The sequence below is a fragment of the Nelusetta ayraudi genome, unplaced genomic scaffold, assembly GCF_046127955.1.
Source record: "Nelusetta ayraudi isolate G7.1 ecotype Tasmania unplaced genomic scaffold, CSIRO-AGI_Nayr_v1 ptg000181l, whole genome shotgun sequence".
NCBI lineage: Eukaryota > Metazoa > Chordata > Actinopteri > Tetraodontiformes > Monacanthidae > Nelusetta > Nelusetta ayraudi.
Window position 1 is genome coordinate 145,001 of NW_027466230.1, and position 21,033 is coordinate 166,033.

Sequence of the window (21,033 nt, forward strand, 5' to 3'; positions counted from 1 at the left end):
TTTTCTTTGTTTGACATATTTTGGCTCAACGAGGAATTAAGAGTCATTTTTGAAAATATTGTTTTTGACAATTCGCTTTCTAGCTTTAGGTTCCCTCGTGGCTGTTACTAATTCAAGTAATTCATACTATTTCTTAAGTTGTCTTAAGGCCAACAAAGTATAAGTTCATATTTTTCCAGCTTTTGCGCTCTTAATATCCAGTTTATGGCATTACAAGTACGTAAAACACATACACACAGCATTGTGAAAGTGCAGTAATAAACACAACGCTGAACATCTTATCAAACAACTGATATTGTTTTCTCATCCATTTGTAAAGACGGCAGCGAAATACGAAATCAATCAAGCTCATTAACGACAAAGAACCACAATAAATCACCTCCAGTGATTCGCATAAGGCTCCGAATATGCGGAGACAACAAGCGACCGGAGCGCGACGGAACAAAACGGGACCTGGCATCACGTTGACAACGTGACGGCCGCGCTCCCACTCAGCGTGTCAAGCTCCATGACATCGAAATGGCAGCCGGGTTTTGGACACACACACCACTGTGTAGGTCAACACGATGTGCAAACACTAGATTCCCCCAAGGACTTGTACGTACACAGTGTCACACACACTTCACTCCGGCGTAACGCCTGAAAGGTGTGATGGGGGTTAAGGAGTGGTGGGGTGAAGGGGTGGAGGGCGAGGGAAGGAGAGGAGCTGAGAGGAGTGGAGAGGAGAGGAGAGGTCCCTGTTTATATGACCACAAATGGAGAGAGCAGACACCAGCTGTCACTTGCTTATGTCAGCCCTATTCTCAGCTTGTGTGCCGTGGCGCTTGTGTGTGCATGTCACTGTGTGATCCCTGCTTGGCCACGACTGGTTTCAATTACGCAGCAAACTTTGACCCTTTGTAGCCGAGCGGGGAAGCGAGCCCACGGGGGAGAGAGGTGCACTGAGAGGTGCAGAGCGCCGGCAGAGGGGAAGCGATCAGTTATGAGATACAGGCGGAGACAGAGGGATGTTTTTTGTCATTGTGTTTTTAGGTTTTTTTAATCTGCTGGGTATGCCTATCGTAAATAGCTACGATAAGTGAAACATGCTGGAGGAAAAGGCTTACCCTTTTCCTGGGCGGTGCTCGTTCTTCCTCTTTCTGGGCCCTCCCTCCTCCTCCTCCTCCTCCTCCTCCTCCTGCGGCCCCTCCTCCTGTTCGCCCCGGACGCCCTCCCTTGCCCTCTCCGACCGGCGGTCTGATGGTCATCCTGATCTCTGGGGGGCAAATGTAGTTCTCCAGGTTCTTGGGGGGCTTCTTGGTGCGCTTGGTGGTCTGAATCTTCAGCTTGAGACTTCCTTCCTGGAAGCTGGCCTCCTTGATGGAGAACTCCTGCTCCTCCAGGAGTCCCTCCACCTGCTCCTCTAGCCCCTCCCCCTCGCTGATGGCGCCCGTAATCACATCATCGGAGTGCGTCAAACCGATGGGCCCGACTCCCTGCTGGTCCTTCTCATTTGGCCCCACCCTGCCTCCCGGTAACTCCGCCTCTTTGGGTCGGGCCGAGCCAACCAGATCCCTTGGCTCCATCCACGCTCCCGCCAGAGCCAGTCAGCACGGGGGGGAAGCTGTGGCAGCCAGCCAATGGGAAGACGGGGAGCGGTCGTCTGTTGGGTTGATAGCTGTCAGTCAGCTACTGGGGTCGGGTCGGTTGTCCCGCGGGAGCACAGCGAAGCCAGGGACAGTCTGTCGGAGAGGAGGGATGAGAACGACACGGTTAGGAAAAGAGGAGCGCTGTCATCCCCACCGCCGCCTCTCGAGTCTCGACACCAGCCTGACTGCTGTCATCAGCTTCATGATATGTACAAACAGCTCCCACACTCACATCTGAATTATGTCCCTTGCATGAACAAGTTCCCTTTTGACAACCACTATCCATTTACCCTTTTTTTTTTTTTTTACTGTCTTTTTGGTTGTTTCATTTTACACACCGGGACTAATCTGCTCTCCCTGCATTCCCACGACACGTCCGAGGCAGAGCGACGGAGGCTCGAGAGTGATCACGACAAAATGAGACGTTCTCTTTCTCCGCTCTAAAACCAGGCTGAAGTTAGCCTGAGGACACAGGACAGGGGGGGGGAAATGAAAGGAGCAGGCTTCTGGTTTTCTTTTTCTTTTTTTTCAAAAGAGCGGGGAAGGAGGGAGGGAATCACACATGGAGAGAAGGGAAGGGAAGGCCGGGGAGAACGACGGAGGGAAGGAATCTAAATTCTTTCCCCAGATGTGGTTTACGAGCTGGTCTGGAAAAACCAGCGTCTGAACTGCTTCACACAGGCACGCAGTGGCACCTATATGCCAGTCCATGAAAAAGGAGCAAACCGACAAATGACAGAGTTGCTGTCACCACATAGACTTCTTCACCCCCGCTGCTGCTGCTGCTGCTGCTGCTGCTGCTGCTTCTCCTGCTCTCTAGAAAGAAAGAAAAAATAACGGAGGCTGTGGTGGCCATTTGTCAGGAGGATTTAGGCTTTCCCTTTTGGATCATTTCACACGCGGCCGCAGATATTACATACATCAATACATAGACACACAGTCGGCATGTGCTCGCGCGCAGTGTACACACGGAGAGCAACCAAAACAAACACTGGACTACACTTCTCACTGCGGCTCCAGGGAATCCCATCTGTCAATATGACATGAGGCATGACTGAGCTGGAAGTGGGGAATGCTGTCTCACACGCTGAGTTTGGACTGACACCATTTACACTGATGTGAACTCGCGCGTTGCCGCAGATTTACAATGACCCGAGAGCACAAAAGCTTTTAACCCGTATATCGCATTGTTACCTAACCTCCTGCCCTCCGCGTCTGCACCCTCTGACACGGGCCTTTTACTCTATCTCTGTTTATGTGCGTGCGTGCATGTGCGTGTGCATGTTTCCTCTCTGCACACCTCTGTGCCAGCCCATGCTACTGTACTAACAGCTGATCCCTGTCGTAATGCCTCGCAGCACATTCTTACAGCTATCAAAGCTTATCCTTTTAGGTCACAGAGGCTGGGGTTTGCCCTGCGAAAGGTCCCCAGCCAATCAAAGAGCCGACACGCACAGGGCAGGAAAAGTACCTGAAGGCAAATTTTAAGTCTCCAATTAGCCTTCACCTGCCTGCTGTGGAAGGGGAACCAACCAAGGCCGGAACATCCCCCTTTTTTCAGATGCGTACACTTTTCACTTGGAGGTGGCAATGACAACCAGCCCGCTGCTCTCGTAGCGTGATTGAATAATCATAATCCAGGCTGGTATTCGGACAAACTGGTTGGTGTAAAGGCTCAAGGCGCAAGCATTGTCCAGCCGTGAGTCAATAATCGGGCATTTGAGGAAAGGAAAAAAGACAGTGAAAAGCCCTGTTTCAATAAAGCCTCTGTTCAGCCATGAAGTTTGCCCATCTGAAACCATGTTTCCTTTCAAAGCGGGCTCATGAGGAGTATTGATGTGGGTTCCGCTGGTAGAGTTAGAGCGAGGCTCGCATGTCAGAGCTCATGACCACCAAATCACTTGACCTCCACACGGAAAACTTCCTATCGCCAATCGTTTTTTTTTTCAGAGCCCTCTTGATATGTTTTTAGATTGATTTCCTTCCCCAGCGGGAAGTCATTGATTTCCATTGACTGGGTGTCGTATAAAAAAAACCTTTTGAAACACGCTGGAGCCTTTGGTCTGCCTCGGTTTTATGTCAAGGAGCGAGAAGTCCCTATGCAGCCCGACGCAAATCTAAAAAAACGAAAAAAACAAAGGTCCGTTATGCCTTCAGAGTCTATGGGGCAACGCAGAGGTTTCAAGCGGGAAGCGTGAGAGCTTCAGAAGCTTTCAGATGTCACAGCCTTCCTAGATGACCAGAGTCTCCGACGCGGGGGGCGCTCCCTGCGTGCACGCACCACAACACTGCAAAGCTGTCACAAAGCGGCATTTCACTCAGAAATAAACGATAATGAGACTGACCTTGACAATTAATTTGTTTGTTTTTTTCTCTCACATAACATTAGAAGCTAATCTGTGCGTGCCCAGTCCTAGCCTGGATTCACAGCACTCACATGACCATGTTTGGTCCTCATACGGGTCCCTAAAGTCAGCTTGGTGACTCGCCCTCATGGCATGTGTGAAAGTCTGTCATGTGATTGAGGACAATGACAGGAAAAAGAGACAGCTGCCAAGCACAACATCACACACACGTGAACGCATCAAAACCGCATTAGGGCGGCGCTGTCCAGGCTCTCCTCGCAACTCAAACCCAATACGCCAAAAAAATACGAATAAATGGTGTCATACATTATTACAGTCTTCGTTCTGGGCCATTACAGTTTAAACCATTTAGCTGGGTCATGGCTATTCTTCCTCCCGCCCTGCCTCATGCCCTAGGCTGTGTTAGTTCTCTGTTACTGGCAGACAGGCTGGGAGTTTATGTAAGACTGACCCCTCTTCGGGCCTCTCTCGCCTAGCCTGAGCCTCACTGTCTAGCGGCTCTCCCTTTTCACGCACACAGCCTCTACCGACACACACGCGTACGCACGCACACCTCAGCTAGGCACGGACAGCAGGGCGATTGTAAGCAGCCAGACTCACTGCATAAATAGCTTTATTATGTTCACAAAAAAAAAAAAAAAAAAAACTGCCGGTGCTAACCAGCTTCCCTCTCCAATAGCAATAAGGCCCGAGCCTGTGCTTGGATGTGAGAGACTGCGAGACGAGACGCTCTTCCAACGTTTCGCCCCGTCCTTAGAAATCAATGATGATAAAGTGGAGATAATGGAGTACAGACGGACGGGGGATGGCGAAAACAAAACACAAGTACAGAGAATGAGACTGGGAGTGAGAAAACGAGAGGGGGGGCGGGGGGGGTGGGGAGGGATGGCAGCAGAAACGCAACCTTTTAAGGCTGCATACCCAGCAGCCCAGTGCCTGAGGTGGACTCACAAATAGCTCTCACACACACACACACACACACACACACACACGCGCACACATGCACACAAACTCACACATCCACAAGCACACCAAAAGCTTGTGTGATTGCACAAGGTGAGGAGTCCTTTTTTTCGCCAGCCCCCTGCCTCCCTTTGATGTGAGGGAAGCAGAGGCTCGGTCATCTCCGGCTGCGGACGAGTATTTCACAGGGATTATGAACATCGTCTGTCTGCCATTTTCATTTTTCATTTATCCCGTTTTCTCTTTCATTCCGGGCCCTCCAGTGAAGAGGCAATCACGTAAACTAGTGTTTCTGGACTGGCGCAATCTTCCGCTGGAGACGAATCAAAAAGGCACGGCCCCGGCCTTCTAGTACTTCCAGAATCCAGGGGGCACAAACATGAGTTTTCAGAGTCTATTAGTCCTCGTGCCTCAGAGCCAAGTGAGGTGAAAGAGAGCCACGATTTTTTTTTTTCTCTCTTAACCTGAGCACATCAAAGAGTGCAGTTTGGGTTTGCTTTTTTTTTTTTTTGGCAGGGTCAAAGTATCATGATGCTTTCGAGAAAAAAAAATAATTCCCCAGCCTGACGCACCAGTGCGCATTTTTTTTTAATAACAACAGGGCAGCGAGAGCGGCCGGTCATAAAGTGCCTCGTGCAGGGACGGCTATAATAGAAAATGATGGCTTTTCATTCCGCGCGGCCCCACCGCGTGCACGCGCGCGCCACCGTCCGGGATGAGCCGCCGTTCCTGCCAGGTAGCGCCGGAGCCGTCCTCACCTCGCTACCCCGCACCGGCAGATGAATGTTAAACCATTTTAACTGCAGCAGAAGCCACAAAATGGCTGTCAGCAAAAAAAAAAAAAAAAGAAAAAACACCTCCCCTTCTCCCCAACTGTCTTCCCTCTTCCCCTCACCTCACTCTCCCACCCCCCCAACCTCTGTTCTCTCCCCTCTTCCCTCTTTCCTTCACCCTCCTCCACCACCACCACCACCACCCCCCAACCCTCCCGCTCTCTCTCGCTCACTCTCTCTGCGCGCTCTGCCAAAGGGTGCTCCAGTGCTGATATTCTGTTAAGAGATGCTTGCCAACAGTTAGATTTGTCCTTGGATCCCGTTCACGTCCCCCCTCCCTCCTCCTCCTCCACACCCCTCTCCCCCCCTGCACCCCGCCTTCACTGTGATCCAATTTCGACCCGAGGTATACGGCGCAGAAGGGGATACACCTAATCGATTTCTCATGCTTTAATTTAAAGGTGGCATGGGCATCTCATTACCTAATAGGGGCTTTAACGGGCCGCTCCGTACTTTCACTCCACGCGGGAAAAAACGCTGCCAGTTTCAACTCCCTCCAAAGCCCCTTAACAAGACAAGATTGATGGTTCCATCCGAGTCTGAATCACCTCTGTTATCAATCCCTCGCCCACCCCTCCGCTCCCTCTCCCACCCAGCAACACACTTTTCTCGAAATCTTGAAATTCCCCCCAAGCCCCTCCATGCCCTCGCGCCTCATTTCCACATCTTTATTCCTTCACGTATCGTTTTTTTCCCCCCTTCTGCCACGTTTTCGCTCACACTACCTGTCCCCCCTGGTGCCATGCAGGGGACTTCTTCCTGGGGGCTTCTGATAATAGTGGCGTGGTGCCATTCACTTTCAGCCCTCACCTTCTCTGCACAGCCAGAACATGGCCACCACATTCTGTCTATAGTTCCTCCTCCGACGCCTACAGTTAGGCGTGAGTGACAAGTTGCCGATCGATGACCCAAAGAGTGAGGCGGCACCTTTGGCTTTAATGAAGTCAACTGCGAGCAAAGCGGGAGCGACATTGTAATCTCCTTGGCTGATGCCACAGTGGCGTATGTGGTGCTCCACATGGGATTAAGAGTTAAAAGGGGGAAAGGGAATCAGAAGATGAAGACTAAGTGACACAGCCAATGCATACTGAGTTTCCAACTCTATGTGCAACTTCCTCAAGACTTGGTATCCCTTGCTTTGGCATTCATCCCTGCAACTTGACCACAATAAGCGAAAACTATCAAACCATCTCGCTGAAACCCCCTTCAGTACAATTTTATGCAGGAAAGATTGGGCTTGACGCACAACATTGCTGGCGGCGTAACAACTGGTTGCAGCAGGTAGCGGATTAAAATGGGACGTATTGGACTTTCAATGGCAATGAGGAAGCTGGATGTATATATATATATATATATATATATATATATATATATATATATATATATATATATATATATATATGTGTGTGTGATCGAGAGCGTGAGCAGCAGCAGTGGTTGACTCGCTCCTCCATGACTGTGCAGTGTCCACTCCATCCTATTGACCCAATTAAATGTTATATCTCGCAGCCACCTAATTACCAAGGCATTAACACCCCCGGTGCATGCGGGGGACTGTGTTGCAGCATTGTTTAGGGGTGGAGGTTTTCGCGTACGTGCGAGAATGCGTGCATAACGGACGGGCTCGACGCACGCCTTGCGTGTTTTTGCAGATTTTTTTTTTTTTTTTTTTTTTTTTTTTTGGTGGCATGTGGACAGAAGACGTCCAACACACTCCCGCGAGCATTTCGCACATCGAACGCCTCAGTGTACCGCCGGCGTGCACGACAGACATAAGACACACAGCTGATAAGGGCACGGAAACACACACAAAAAAAGGGGAAGGTTACACATTTACAGGAGAGGTGTATTCAGGTGTGGAATGTGGCCAGTCAACCGGGGCTACTTACCCATGTCTAATGTTGTCGCGCACTCGGCTCAAACGTGTAAATATTTTATCAGGAGCATTTACAATCCATTTAGGCACATTTTACACAAGCGACGGATGGGATGACAGCCTCCTGGGGAGCTGTCAAACGGTGCCAGAATATATGTATATCAATTTTTTTTTTCCCCTTCTTTTTTTTGACAGAAAACCCCGAGGAAAATGGCGTCAGTGGCGCTTTGGAGAGGCGAAAAAAGAGGCGAAAATAGGATTTGCAGCCGCTCAGATGACAAGACGTAAAGAAGAGCAACGGCAGGCGTCGGAGGAGGAAAAATCCAATCGGAAACTTGGCAGTTCAGTCCAATCCCTCGTCGGAAACGAGATGTTTGGAGAGTCCCGTGTGTCGTGGAGCCGCGGCGTCGGTGCAGAGTGCGTCTCCGTCCGGTGCCTCGCAGGCTCGCTGGTCACTCGGGGAGCTGCGCACGGCGCTCGGATCCCTCGCAAACCCGCTACTCTGTCGGTGGAGGAGGAGGAGGCGGCGGCGGCGAGGGGGAAGGGGAGGGGGGTGAGTAAGACTATTACTGCAGTCAAAACAAGCCCGCATCCGACTGCAAGCCCAAATCCAGCAGGCGGCGGGGAAAAAATGTCAGCAACGAGAACCGCGCTTTCAGGGGAGCGTAGAGCCGAGGCAGGACGCGCTGCAGTGGGTGAAGGTGCCGCTTCCCTCGCCAGGCGCATCGGACCAGGGTGCTTCTCACTCTCTCACTCTCTCTCGCTCTCTCTCTCTCTCTCTCTCGCTCTGTCTCTGTCTCACTCCCTCTTCTCTGCTTTTCCGATCGGTGAATGTCAGGTCCCGGAGCTTGGTGTCTGGTAATGATCTCACCCAGCAGACTGTGTGAGAGCCAGCAGACAGACAGAGAGCGGAGAGGAGGAGCGACATCGCCTCCACCTGGCGGCCTGCGCGTCAGTGCGTCACCCTCTTTTGTAGCCCGGCTGCCTCCGATTCCCATGACATGGCCCTCTGCTGTGGGAATCGATGTACAGCTCAACGTAAAGCTCAATGTAAAGCAGTGAAGCGTCACCTGCCAATTGCGTCTCGTTGTGGTTTTGGCCGAGTCCAAACGGCCGCGGAGGGACGGTGATGTGTCTTTTAATGGCTGCTGATTTATTAATGTACACAAAAGTTTTACAGACTTTCCCCTTAAAAAAAAAAAAAAAAAAAAAAAAAAAAATGACGCAACAAATATATTGATAATCAACATGCTTCCTTAGCCTGTAAACAACCTGACCAGAAATGATAAAGATCCATTATTCACTGATTTTGCTTATGTTCTTTTCAGAATGCGTCTGCTGCGGAAACGCAACGTTCTGCACAACAGCCATTTGTGACGTCACAAGAGGCACTAATAGTAATAGTGAAACTGCCCCTCCCCTCATTTTCAAAGTCAAAGAGAATTTGCAAGTCGATATGCGTCAGACCTTTGATGTTCCAAAGTCAAAAAAAAAAAAAAAAAAAAGTTGCAGTATTAAGTGTTTCAGACTGTAACAACAAACATTGGTCTTGGTTGAATTGCCTCTTGAGTAAAATTAAATTAGATACCCTAACATAATGCAACAATACATGAAAAAAGTCCTACACACTATATTCTACTAAACTATGACCGGCTGCCCCTTTTTCATTTTATGGCAAGCGAGATCATTGTTTCAGTTTCAATCATTTGTTCAGTCATAACTAAACACACTGATTTTATCAAATTTTCAGAGTGCAGCATGGAAACAATCTGCTGAAACCCGTAAGCAAAACTACCAAATGGTGGTTTCTCACTGTTGTCTCAAATGGTTTACTTATGAGCAGCAGCTACTGGGATGACCCGGGCTAATGCTATTTGACAGGCGCAGTATAATTAAGTCCAATTTATCAGAGTTCGCTGAGACCAAAGTTTCCACAACAGACTCCTGCTGACACGTTTCCGTCAGTGGGTGACAAGGTGGGTGTGTGAGTGGGCCCAATAAAAAAAGGTAGATCAGAGTGTCAAACTGCACGTATATGTGCACAGTGCAGGGTGCTTTCCCCCCATAATAGTCAAATGAGAATATGGTGGAAAAGTCAACGAAACCGACACTGGGCAGTCAAGTTTGTTCCATGAAATCATGTCTGCCAGGTACTGTGTTGCAATATGACGACTCCACACAGACTTTGACCTTCTTGTCTGGAAAATGTCCTTTAACATTAAGAAGGCACGCAAATGATGTTAGATGACCTTTCTAACGCAGGCCCCACAGTTACTCACCATTACTCATCCCAGGCAGATGCATGTGTGTGCCCTGCTTTTTATGGTGCCCTATACCCGAAAGTAATTTCAATGAGCTGTGGTTGTGCTTGTGTGATAATCTTTTGTGTAATATGTGAACACTGAAAACCGTTTCCAGTTGGCAGTGCCATTTGTGGTTTGGGTGTTGTCTGTTTGCACTTCCTGTTGTCCCCTGTTTTCACACAAAAAAAAGAATGTTGAGCTTGACATTAATGCCAACAGGCATAGTTTTGTGCCTGTTGGCATCTGGACTCCTTTTTGAACCTTAGTGCAACAGAATGTTGATACTAATATACCTGGGTCATACCAACTTTTTTCTTGCGACTAGGCAGAAAAAAATCTATTAATTTGTGCTTTTGTAGTAGCTGTACATATATGCTGTTTAGTCTGCTTTGATTAGAGATGCTCTTATGTGTAATTGTCGCATGTTATCTGATTTCTCCCCTTTTTAATGCTTAATGCTATCTCGTTGTTTTACTACCTACATCAGAATTAGCAAATCTTCCATTTCTTCAGTGCATGTGCGAGTAAAACAAGAAAAAAAAACATGTTTTGTCCTCTCTTTTGGCTACAGCTTAATTAATTCAGTGAGAGGGGAAATTTAATCTAGAATAAAGCTATACAAAACGTGTTTGTGTTTTGTGTGCGTCTGTGTGTGTGAGTTTAGATTCATGTGTGTGCCTATTGATTTAGGATGTGTGCAAGAATACAAAGAGACCCCTGAGAGTGAGGGGTCAACAGCTGCTCCCCGACAGCCAATCAATTGCAGTGTATCAGTAAACATTACACACACGTGCACGCGTGCACGCAATCACACACACACACAGCACCACAGCACTCTCCTCTTGAATCTGTTGCCATGGATACCAGATACAGGCAGCCAAGAGGGAGCAGTTTTCCAGCTTAAACTGTAAATATTGAATTATGATGGGGAGGAAGGAGACAGCAGTGCAGGGCAATATTCCTGCCTGAATGATCTAAATATCAAGATAATCCTTTCATCTACACTCACTGCTGCAGGAAATCATGTGCATCATTCATGTTCGTCAAGTTCAACATAAAAAGATCAGTCTGTCTTCCCCATCCAGCCATTTATCTGACTCTTTGCTCCAGACTGAAAGCTGCCCTCATTCCTTCATCTCCCCTCGCCTTTTTGTCTGGAAGACTCCCTCGAGTGGGACGCAAAGTAAATGCTTCCGCTCTCCTGCTTTGCGATACATAAAAAAGGCGAATCTCATTTGCGCCACTCCACCAAGCCCCGAAACCTTCATGTGGTGACAGATACTCCGTGGTTTTCGTCAGCTGGAGAGGACGGAGGGAAATCAGAGAGGGTGACCCAACCGAATGGGAAATTGTCTGTTTTGTTTAATTAACGCGTGCTTCAGTATGTGTCTCCAGCGCGGGCAACTGGAGAGAGAGAGAGACATTAGAGGAGGGGAAGGAAAGAGGTTGCCAGCCGATGTCAGCGACTGCAACCGTAGCTCTGTAACTGTTTTAAATGGCAGAGCAATTGGCGGGGATGGAGAAATAATAACACACTTGTATTCATGACAAAGCCTCTTCACTTGGCAGCGACGGGTGAGGGAAAAAAAAAAAAAAAAAAAAGAGCCGCGAGTGCCCATGTGCTAACCTTGAGCTGACATTGTGAGCAGGAGAGACTCCCGTTCAATCAATGAGGGGCTTTTCTCAGGGAGTCCACTAATCTCGCAGGGCAGCGCGGGGGTTCATCAGTGCCGGGAGACCCCTGGGACTCACAGAGGTAATGGGGTTGGCTGAGAGAGGCGAGTGTGTCCGCGCGTGCGCCCGCGCCGCATCTACATTGTTGGCAACGCAATTAACGCACGGCAGCGACGTGCGTTTGTGTGTTGCAGATACATTTGCGCTGTGTGTGTGTGTGTGTGTGTGTGTGTGTGTGTGTGTGTGTGTGTGTGTGTGTGTGTGCCTGTCAGAGGGAGCGAGGGCCATGCTGATAGAGTGAGAAGTTAATGGGACATGTGACAAGGTTGATTACTGAGGCCTCAGTGATCTGGCTGGGTTAATGAAGTAAATGACATCTTGGATAGCGCACCACTGGGGCTATCTGCAGCTCCTGATACATTCTGATAAACTAGAGGAGCCTCTTATTCTCACTCATTTACCTTCCGCAGACAGCAGGCGTGAACAACCAGCTGTGCCGGACAGTAGGGTCGTTCTTTTGTACAGCCTCTGTCTCTTTACAGTTTTCAGCTAAAAAACAAAACAATTCTTACTATTTTTTACTGTTACTATCGCAGATATTTTAATAATACATTAAGAAAAGATCCCACATCACAACCATTTTAGATATATTTTTTATTTTTCAACCTAGACTTTGTTTGAACGACTAAACCATTGCAGCTCCAATGAGGCGCTCTCAGCCAGTTGTTATAACTATGACAGGTAGGCAGTACCCTTTGTGACATCACCAATTGCCCGGTTCAAAGAATGTGTGCACACAACTGTAGCAAACCTAACAAGTAAAGAATGGACTTCATTGATAGGCTCGAGAAACAGATTATGATGAAAAAAAAAAAGCACTGATTAAATAAATTGGGCATCACAATCAGAACTGGTAATGGTTCTTGGCAGGTCTGAAGTGGCCACTTGCCATCCGCGCTTGCTGCCGTAGCGCCCGTATATGCCATGCCAGACGCACACAAACAAATAGATGGAGAAGTTACTGCGTGACTTTGTTCCCCATTTGGTCACAGGGAATGAGATTTCTTTTAATGAGAGCTGTAACGATGTCTGAGAGGAAACGCAGACCAGAACAAAACAACAAAGCAGACGGGAGCCATGACAACAACAAAGACGGCCCAAAATGCAGTTGACTGTGGACTCCCTGCTGGCTCCGTCTACATGAAGAGATGACACCAAGCCCATCCCCCTGCTACTCATAGGGACATTATCATAATGTTGTCTCGGTAAGAGCCAAGCTATCAAGTGAGCTCATCTTGAAGTCCTCCACAAGCCCCTGTGCGTGTGCTAATGCCTCAGATGCTGCGGGGAGACAGTGGTGAACAAAACAAACACTGCCCTAATATTTATTCAAACTGACAGTTGCGCCGTCTAACAATGCAGCTCAGGACTGACAGCAGCGATCTGACGAATCTCTTGCTCGGCTGCAAATGCACCGCAGCAAGGAAGATAACGACTGTCCTTCTGCTTGTCCTTCTGCTTTCTGATTGTCTCAACACAGCCAGACATCAGCCAAGAAAACTGTGACATGTTATATATGTAAATGGATGCTGCGCTCCATTCACAATATACGCTGATTTGTATTAACGGGGTTGGGATGGAAGGATTTATTAGGCACATAAGTGATAAGTAATTAGTTCCCAGAAGCAGATATTGTTTGACACGGTTTGTGCGAAACTTCGCACCTCAAACATCCACCCTGCAACATCCTGTTGTGTTACAAATGCGCATGTGGTCCGGCACAGCTGCACCGCGCGTGTATGTAGGTGTGTGTCTATGTGTGTGTGTGACTGTGTGCGTGCACACGTGTGCGTGTGTGCGTAGGGGGTACAAAAGGGCCAGAAAACAGAAGGAGGACTCCCGAGATAAGAGAGTGCTTCCACTTCTTCCGAAACTATCTGCATATAGTCAACACAGAAACACCCAGCAGGTGCTTTTAAGCACTGACTGTTGTGAGGCCAAATCATTTTTCAGTCATTTAGGAGCTGTGACCTTTAATGCACAACTAGGGAAAGTCATTAAAGAGGAAAAATTACAACTGGAACAAAAAACAAGTTGCTCTTAAATCAGATTTTAACAACTTTATTTCTGTCTAGATGTACGATGTGTGGTTTGTGGACAGGGGTGATTCAAAACAGCCCTGATTACTCACTAAAAGTGTACACTGCTAACAGGAAGTTGGCTCTTACAAAAAGGAATACCATAGGGACCACCTGAGTCTCTGCTCGCTGTTTAAGGACTGGCCAGAGTATCTAGCTTTGCAATCCGTGTACAGTGTCTCCGAGGAACTTATTGGCTGGCAAAGCACACACAGAAACGCATGCACACACACAAAAAAGGCCACCTGGGTAGCATTTGTTGTTTACTGTACATCGTGTGAATATCAAGCTATCTGAAGCCGCTTCCCAGCAGCAGGATGTGGTGGTGTGCGACACGTCCTCACTTAACAACACCCACTTCCTATGAGTTTGATAAACAGCTCTGTGGTTTTTACTCTCCTCCTGCCTGTCGAACAGAAGTGTACGGTCGCGCGCGCGCACATACACACACACACACACACACACACACACACACACACACACACACACACACACACACACACAAACACACACACACTCAAACGGGATCTCCATCTGTTAATGTGACATGGAACTAGAGTGAGTTATTCAGCACAGTGTTTCCCGTGATTTCAAGAGATCTGCTGTGACAAACTGTAAAAATGCCACTGAATCATTTCTGTTTCTGTCCACTCTCGTCATCCACAGTTTCCTTCAGAGCGGAATGAGCTTAAAAATTCCACTCAAAACATATCGCCATTATAGGAGGACCTGAAAACTTACTCACATGTGACTCATGTAGGAGTCTGAGTTATCTCCGATACGTGGAAGACACATTTGCATTTGGCCTTTCTGAAAGAGCTCCTTTTTTTTTCTCTTATCCTCCCTTTTCTTCAATCCCTTCTACTCTACTGTTCTCTGCTCTCCTCCTCTCCTTCTCCATGGTGCATGGGCACATACGGTTCTGTCAGTCACATCTGTGAGCTGTCAGGATATGAATGTGGATGCATCCTGGAGGGTGTGTGTGTGTGTGTGTGTGTGTGTGTGTGTGTGTGTGTGTGTGTGTGTGTGTGTGTGGTGATGTTGGGGGCGGGGGGTATATTAGGCCTGCTGATCCTTCACACTTCTCTTGTCAAACTTAACATGAAAATGAAAGTCGGGGGCAGAGAGAGAGAGAGGGAGAGTGAAAGAGAGTGCGCGCGTGGGTGCGTGTGTGTGTATATAAGACTAAAGAAGGGTCAAAGGAGAGGAGCCATGCCTAATCCTGTGGGATGTGAGGGTATCTGCGGTATGGAGATGGGCTGTGGAGATGTGTTCAGCAGTGCATGGATCACAAAACCTTGCTAACTGACAGAGGAGGCTCTCAAGAGACTGATGTCAAACTGCTAACTGCCAAAAGAAGAAAAAAGGCAAACTTGTGGGACATAATAGTGCATATTGCATCATATATGTGATATTTCAAAAGAATTTGAGACTAAATTTCCGTTTTACTCAAAGAAATCTGCGAGGAAAAAGGAGGAATTTTGTTACATTTGGAGTTAAATTTGAGTTAATTGCAAAGAATAATAGGAAGATAATACAAATTTATATTTTGTTCTCTTTTGTTCGGTTCTATTCAGTTCTGCTCTTCTTGTAGGCTTTTAGGCTTTAAATTTAGGGCTTTTATGTGTTCCTGTTGATTATAGCAGTCATGGCCTGGTAAAATATAGTCATTATAGCTGGTGCTGCGTCGAACCTTTAACTCCTTTTTATTTTTTGGTCTGCATTCCATGTTTTAGAACCTTTTCCCCAGTAGGTGGCAATGTTGGTCAACGTACAGCCTGTGTTAACCCGGAAATGATCCTGGAGGACCTTTAACAATGCAGGAAGCGGCTATAGATGACAGTTAGCTATCATGGCGCTCGATGTAAAGTCGAGAGCCAAGCGATACGAGAAGCTGGATTTTCTTGGAGAGGGTCAGGTAGGTTGAGGGAGCTGTTGGGACTTTATTTTATGTCCGTGTGCACTCATTCTTTGTGGAATTTTGTTGCATCTGTGGAAAACCCGGCGGTAATCTAACAAGCAAGCGCTGGTTGCTAATGTCAACAAAGCCTCGCCGATTCTGTCACGCTCTCAGCAATAGGCATGAAAGAAAAATATGTTTGTGTCTTTACTTATTCTCTGTTTTTCTGTTCCCCAGTTTGCCACAGTTTACAAAGCAAGAGATAAAACCACTAATACCATTGTTGCTATTAAAAAGGTGACCAGTCAACAGTACATTACTTCACGTTTTCTTTTTCTTTTAGTGATGTAGTCGTCCTAACTCACTGCTGCTTTCTTCCTGTCTGACAGATTAAAGTTGGCCACAGAACTGAAGCTAAAGATGGTAACTATTCGCTGAGCTATTTAGAAAAAGGGGGGGAAATCCACTGTTTATCTACACGCCATTGTTAAATGACTGTGATCCCGAACGTGTAGGTATTAACAGGACAGCTCTGCGAGAGATCAAGCTCCTGCAGGAACTTCATCATCCTAATATCATTGGGGTGAGCCACCGACTACGCTTTTTGTTTCCTCAGTCATACGTGGATTTAGACCACAAAGACTGTAGTCATTCCTGCTGTCTGAATTAAGGATATGATGGTTTGTATTTGCAGCTGCTTGACGCCTTTGGACACAAATCGAACATCAGCCTCGTGTTTGATTTCATGGAAACCGATCTGGAGGTCAGTCATGCTTTGTGATTTATATTCATAAATTATACATATTTTTCAAAGCCATTTCAGATATATAGTGTTTGCATATTGAGTGGCAGTTTTATTACACCCCTTGCAATTAAGTTGAGGTGGAAATGTAATTTCAACCATTATGTGTTTTATATCTACTGAAATGTTGCTTTTGTTAAGAACACTGCTGTACAGGCCAAATACTTTATTTATTTATTTATTTGATATGCTGAGGTTAAAAATTACATGACAATGTAATGAAGAAAAAAGCTGAGAGTGCCCTTGTGCAGCCATTAGGCAGTTCAGGAAGGTCACTCGTGCCATTATATTTTTACCCACCTCGTCCTCTGAGTGACTTTAACACGGAGAGGTTTCAGAAGGTTGTAGCACCACAAATGCATCAGGCTCTAATGGAACAACTGAACCCAAGATAAGCACGCTAAAAAAAAAAATAAAAAATCAATATCGTTTCGCTATTAGCCGAACAATGAGTAAACGCCATTAGTGTCTCACAGGCAGCAGAGACACAGGATATAGCTCAGGTACCTATGAGGAGAAATGTCAGACCAAATGCGTGTAGATTTTGTTGCCTCCAATAAGATCAATAATATTGTATAGTATGTTACAGTGCCGACCTTGTGAAATTATTGAACTTTCACCTGGGAAGTCGGTCTTAGTTTTGGCATCATCTGTCCTGATAAATGTAATTTCCAATTTTAATGCAGCATCACCAGCTTAAAATCGTGCAATAGCAATTGTTGTGGAAAAAATAAAACGTTGAACTAGAATCCAAGTCTGAGGCACCAACACATGAACAGCAAAGCAGTCAAAATGCAAGTGCGAAAAAGAAAAGACGGTCAAGATCTTTTATCCTGTGAGGGAAGGAAGAGTCAAGATCACAAGTTTGGGAGCTGCAAGCAGTTCCAGGCACAGGCTGCAACAACCTTGCTCTCAGCTCCCATTGCTAGGCTACCAAGAGATACCAGGAGATACTAGGCTGTTGCAGGTGCGAGAAACAAAGTTGAGAACAATGACGCTTAGTTATGAGGCGCAAGCTGTACCTTTCCATTGGTATCAAAAACAGAAACTAGAGATGAAACAGTCAGAGCAGTAATTTTCCTTTACAGCAATAAATAATAAAAGACAGTCTACTTACTTACTCCTCCTCCTTTCACAACGCAAGGTGATCATCAAAGACACCAGCCTGGTTCTGACTCCAGCCAACATCAAAGCGTACATCCTCATGACCCTACAGGGATTGGAATATATGCACCAACACTGGGTCCTGCACAGGGTATGAGCTCCTACAAGTCATACATACATGCATACTGTATGCACACAAGCCAGGCATATGCATCTTTCTCTGTTCTTTGTTTCAGGATCTGAAACCCAATAATCTGCTGCTAGACGGTAGTGGAGTGTTGAAGTTGGCTGATTTTGGTTTGGCCAAAGCTTTTGGAAGCCCCAACAGAGTCTACACTCATCAAGTAGTTACCAGGTTAAGATATACAAATTATATTTCTATAATACGTCTCTATTTTTTGTCCATGTAATGAATAGATATGCACCTTTTATGATATGTGCATGTGTCAATTCAGACATAAGTTTAGAATTTTAAATATGTGAAAAACAGATCACAGAACACCTATAATGCCTCAGTGAGTTTTGGAAGTTTGATGTGTTGTGTGCGATTGTCTTTCAAAATTATCTGGACCTCCCAGGTGGTACCGCTCCCCCGAGCTCCTGTTTGGCGCCAGGATGTACGGTGTGGGAGTTGACATGTGGGCAGTGGGATGCATCTTGGCAGAGTTACTTCTGCGGGTACACAAACCTCACTTGCACAGAAACTGTTGGTTTGCCTGTTTTTTCCCAACCTTGTTAATGCATCTGTACGTCTTTAGATACCGTTCCTTGCTGGAGATTCAGATCTTGACCAACTGACAAAGATCTTTGAGGCTCTCGGGACACCCACAGAGGAGATGTGGCCTGTATGTGTTTTGTTTTTTTCTTATGTATTTTTTTCCTTATTATTTTCTTTCATCTGAGGGTAATTGTAATCTTGATCCAATGTTTTTGCAGGGAGTGAGTAGTCTACCAGACTATGTTTCCTTTAAAATATTACCCGGCACACCACTGGAGCATATATTCAGTGCCGCGGGAGACGACTTACTAGAGCTGCTACAGGGCTTTTTCACCTTTAATCCATTGTGCAGGACCACAGCTACACAGGTATTAGACCACTTATGAAACAATCTGCTCTATTTCAGATTCTAAATTATGTAATGAAAATGTATGTTTTCTTTTAGCATTCTGACAACTTCTGCAGTTCTTAATATTCACTGCCTGATTGCCAAAGAAATGTTCACATCCCAGGTAACAGTGGCAATTGGTGACAATTTTTTGTCTGTCATGGTCCAGGCTCTGAAGATGAGGTACTTCAGTAACCGACCCGGTCCCACTCCTGGCCCACAACTACCTCGACCCAACTGTGCGGTTGAGGCTTTGAGGGAAAAGGAAACAGTGGGACTGAAGAGGAAAATCGGCGGCCTTGACTCAAGTAATGAATAGTCTTCCAACGTTAACATAATCTCTAAACTGTACTTGCTTTAAACTGCGCATTCTTAACTCACCAAATACCTCCTTGACCCCAGATTTAGGTCAAATACATTGTGTCATAACCGTATGAAGTGTTTACACTGTGGTGTAAGCAGCCAAAGGGGAGGGCAAATCTGCAAACCATTTTACGTTTCAAAATTTGCAAACCTTTTTTAAAGGAGTAGGAAGTCTTAAATGTCGCACTTGCGTCGAATGGCACATTCAAAACTTTCTCCTTTAGGAAGTGTCCCTCGTGCGTTCTCCATCCTACCGCCTTAAATCTCAAATTCCTTAGGAGTGAACCTTGCAATTCAATGGGTGTTGGCTGCATGTTTGACTACAGTTTGAAATTTACCACGAAGTCAAGTGGAACACACAAGCAGACAGGCTTATGGAAGGGTATGTTTTACGAAAGAAGGACCTCCGCTCACAGGGAGGTTCAAAGCTCTTCCAGCTCCTCCTGTGGTTTGGAAAATATATGGTTTGGTTGTGCAGCATATTACAGAGAGAATTCTAAAATACATAAAAGGCAGATGTAAATCTAAATAGTGAGCAGATTACCAGTGTTATACCTGTCTACTATTTTTTTTTAATAACTCTTGTTGAATGTTTTTTTCAGGTGGGATGATGAAGAAGAAGCTAGTTTTCTGACTGCACAGGACCTCTTGAATCAGATGATCTTTCCACAGTGTGGCTCAGCTTCCCCCGCATCGCTCAGGATTGTCCACTTTAAAGGAAATGAAAGCAATCTAAAAACCAACAGTGGATAAAAAAAAAAAAAAATAGACTTGAGGTTATAGCTGTTCTGTCGGTCAAAATTTGTGCTTGAAGAACCCAAGATGCTGCTGTCTTTGACTTTCCATTGAGCAGAGACTCTCCAGTCAATACTGCTGGCTTGTGTCTTTTTCCATTTCAATGATGCATGAGCTCTGAGAGCCTGTTGGAGTATTTGGGATAATGTGACTTCAAAATGCAACCAAATAAGCGATCATGAGTCGTTCGTGTACATGTATTTTTATTTTTTTTTGTATCTTGAACCAATAAATGCTGTGTGAACATATGTACATGCACTTTCTCCTGTGATGTGTCCATGGTTAGGATAAAACCTGAGACTCTTTACAGCATGTAAGTGCATTAGGCTGTAATATATGTGTGTTACTACTATTAGACACATATACTACCAGTCAAACGTTTGGACACACCTTCTCATTTAATGGTTCTTCTTTATTTTGACTACCTCCATTGCAAATTGTTACTGAAGGCATCAAAGCTATGAATGAACACGGATTGAATTATGTAGTGGACAAAAAAGTGTGAAATTACTCAAATCATGTTAAATATTTTAGATTCTTCAAAATAGCCACACTTTGCTTTAATTACTGCTTTGCACACACTTGCCATTCTCGCGATGAGCTTCTTGAGGTAGTCACCTGAAATGGTTTCCCAGCAGTCTTGAAGGTGTCCCCAGAGATGCTGAGCACTTGATGGCCCTTTTGCCTTAACTCTGCGGCCCATCTCATCCCAAAGCATCTCAATTGGGTTTAGGTCAGGTGACTGGAGGCCAGGTCATGTGGCGCAGCACTCCCATCACTCTCCTTCTTGGTCAAATAGCCCTTACACAGCCTGGAGGTGTGTTTGGAGCCACTGTCCTGTTGAAAGGTAAATGATGGTCCAACTAAACGCAAACCGGATGGGATGGCATGTCGTTGCAGGATGCTGTGCTAGCCATGATGGCTCAGTGTGCCTTCAATTTTGAATAAATCCCCAACAGTGTCACCAGCAAAGCACTCCCACACCGTCACGCCTCCTCCTCCATGCTTCACGGTGGGAACCATGCATGTAGAGAGCATCCGTTCACCTTTTCTTTGTCGCACAAAGACACAGCGGGTGGAACCAAAGATCTCAAATTTAGACTCATCAGGCCAAAGCACAGATTTCCTCTGGTCTAATGCCCATTCCTTGTGCTTCTTGGTCCAAACAAATCTCTGCTTGTT

General features: G+C 46.3%; 2 protein-coding genes across 2 annotated transcripts in view; one reads left to right on the plus strand and one right to left on the minus strand.

Moving 5' to 3' along the window:
- Positions 1-9,173, minus strand: part of setbp1 (SET binding protein 1) — a 35,033-nt gene extending 25,860 nt beyond the window's left edge. The window contains exons 1-2 of the mRNA XM_076015153.1: positions 7,680-9,173; positions 1,107-1,721 (exon numbers count right to left, since the gene is read on the minus strand). Coding sequence (XP_075871268.1) covers positions 1,107-1,565 — 459 coding nt within the window. The 5' untranslated portion in view covers positions 1,566-1,721; positions 7,680-9,173. The remainder of the gene's footprint in view (positions 1-1,106; positions 1,722-7,679) is intronic.
- A 6,371-nt stretch (positions 9,174-15,544) lies between these two features.
- On the plus strand, positions 15,545-20,099 carry cdk7 (cyclin-dependent kinase 7). Its single transcript, XM_076015154.1, has 12 exons — positions 15,545-15,699; positions 15,919-15,978; positions 16,071-16,104; positions 16,197-16,264; positions 16,376-16,444; positions 17,628-17,738; positions 17,824-17,942; positions 18,166-18,265; positions 18,346-18,432; positions 18,524-18,673; positions 18,863-19,001; positions 19,659-20,099. Exons 1-12 carry the CDS (start codon positions 15,634-15,636, stop codon positions 19,688-19,690), a joined length of 1,035 nt encoding a protein of 344 aa, XP_075871269.1. The 5' UTR covers positions 15,545-15,633; the 3' UTR covers positions 19,691-20,099.
- The last annotated feature ends 934 nt before the right edge of the window (positions 20,100-21,033 follow it).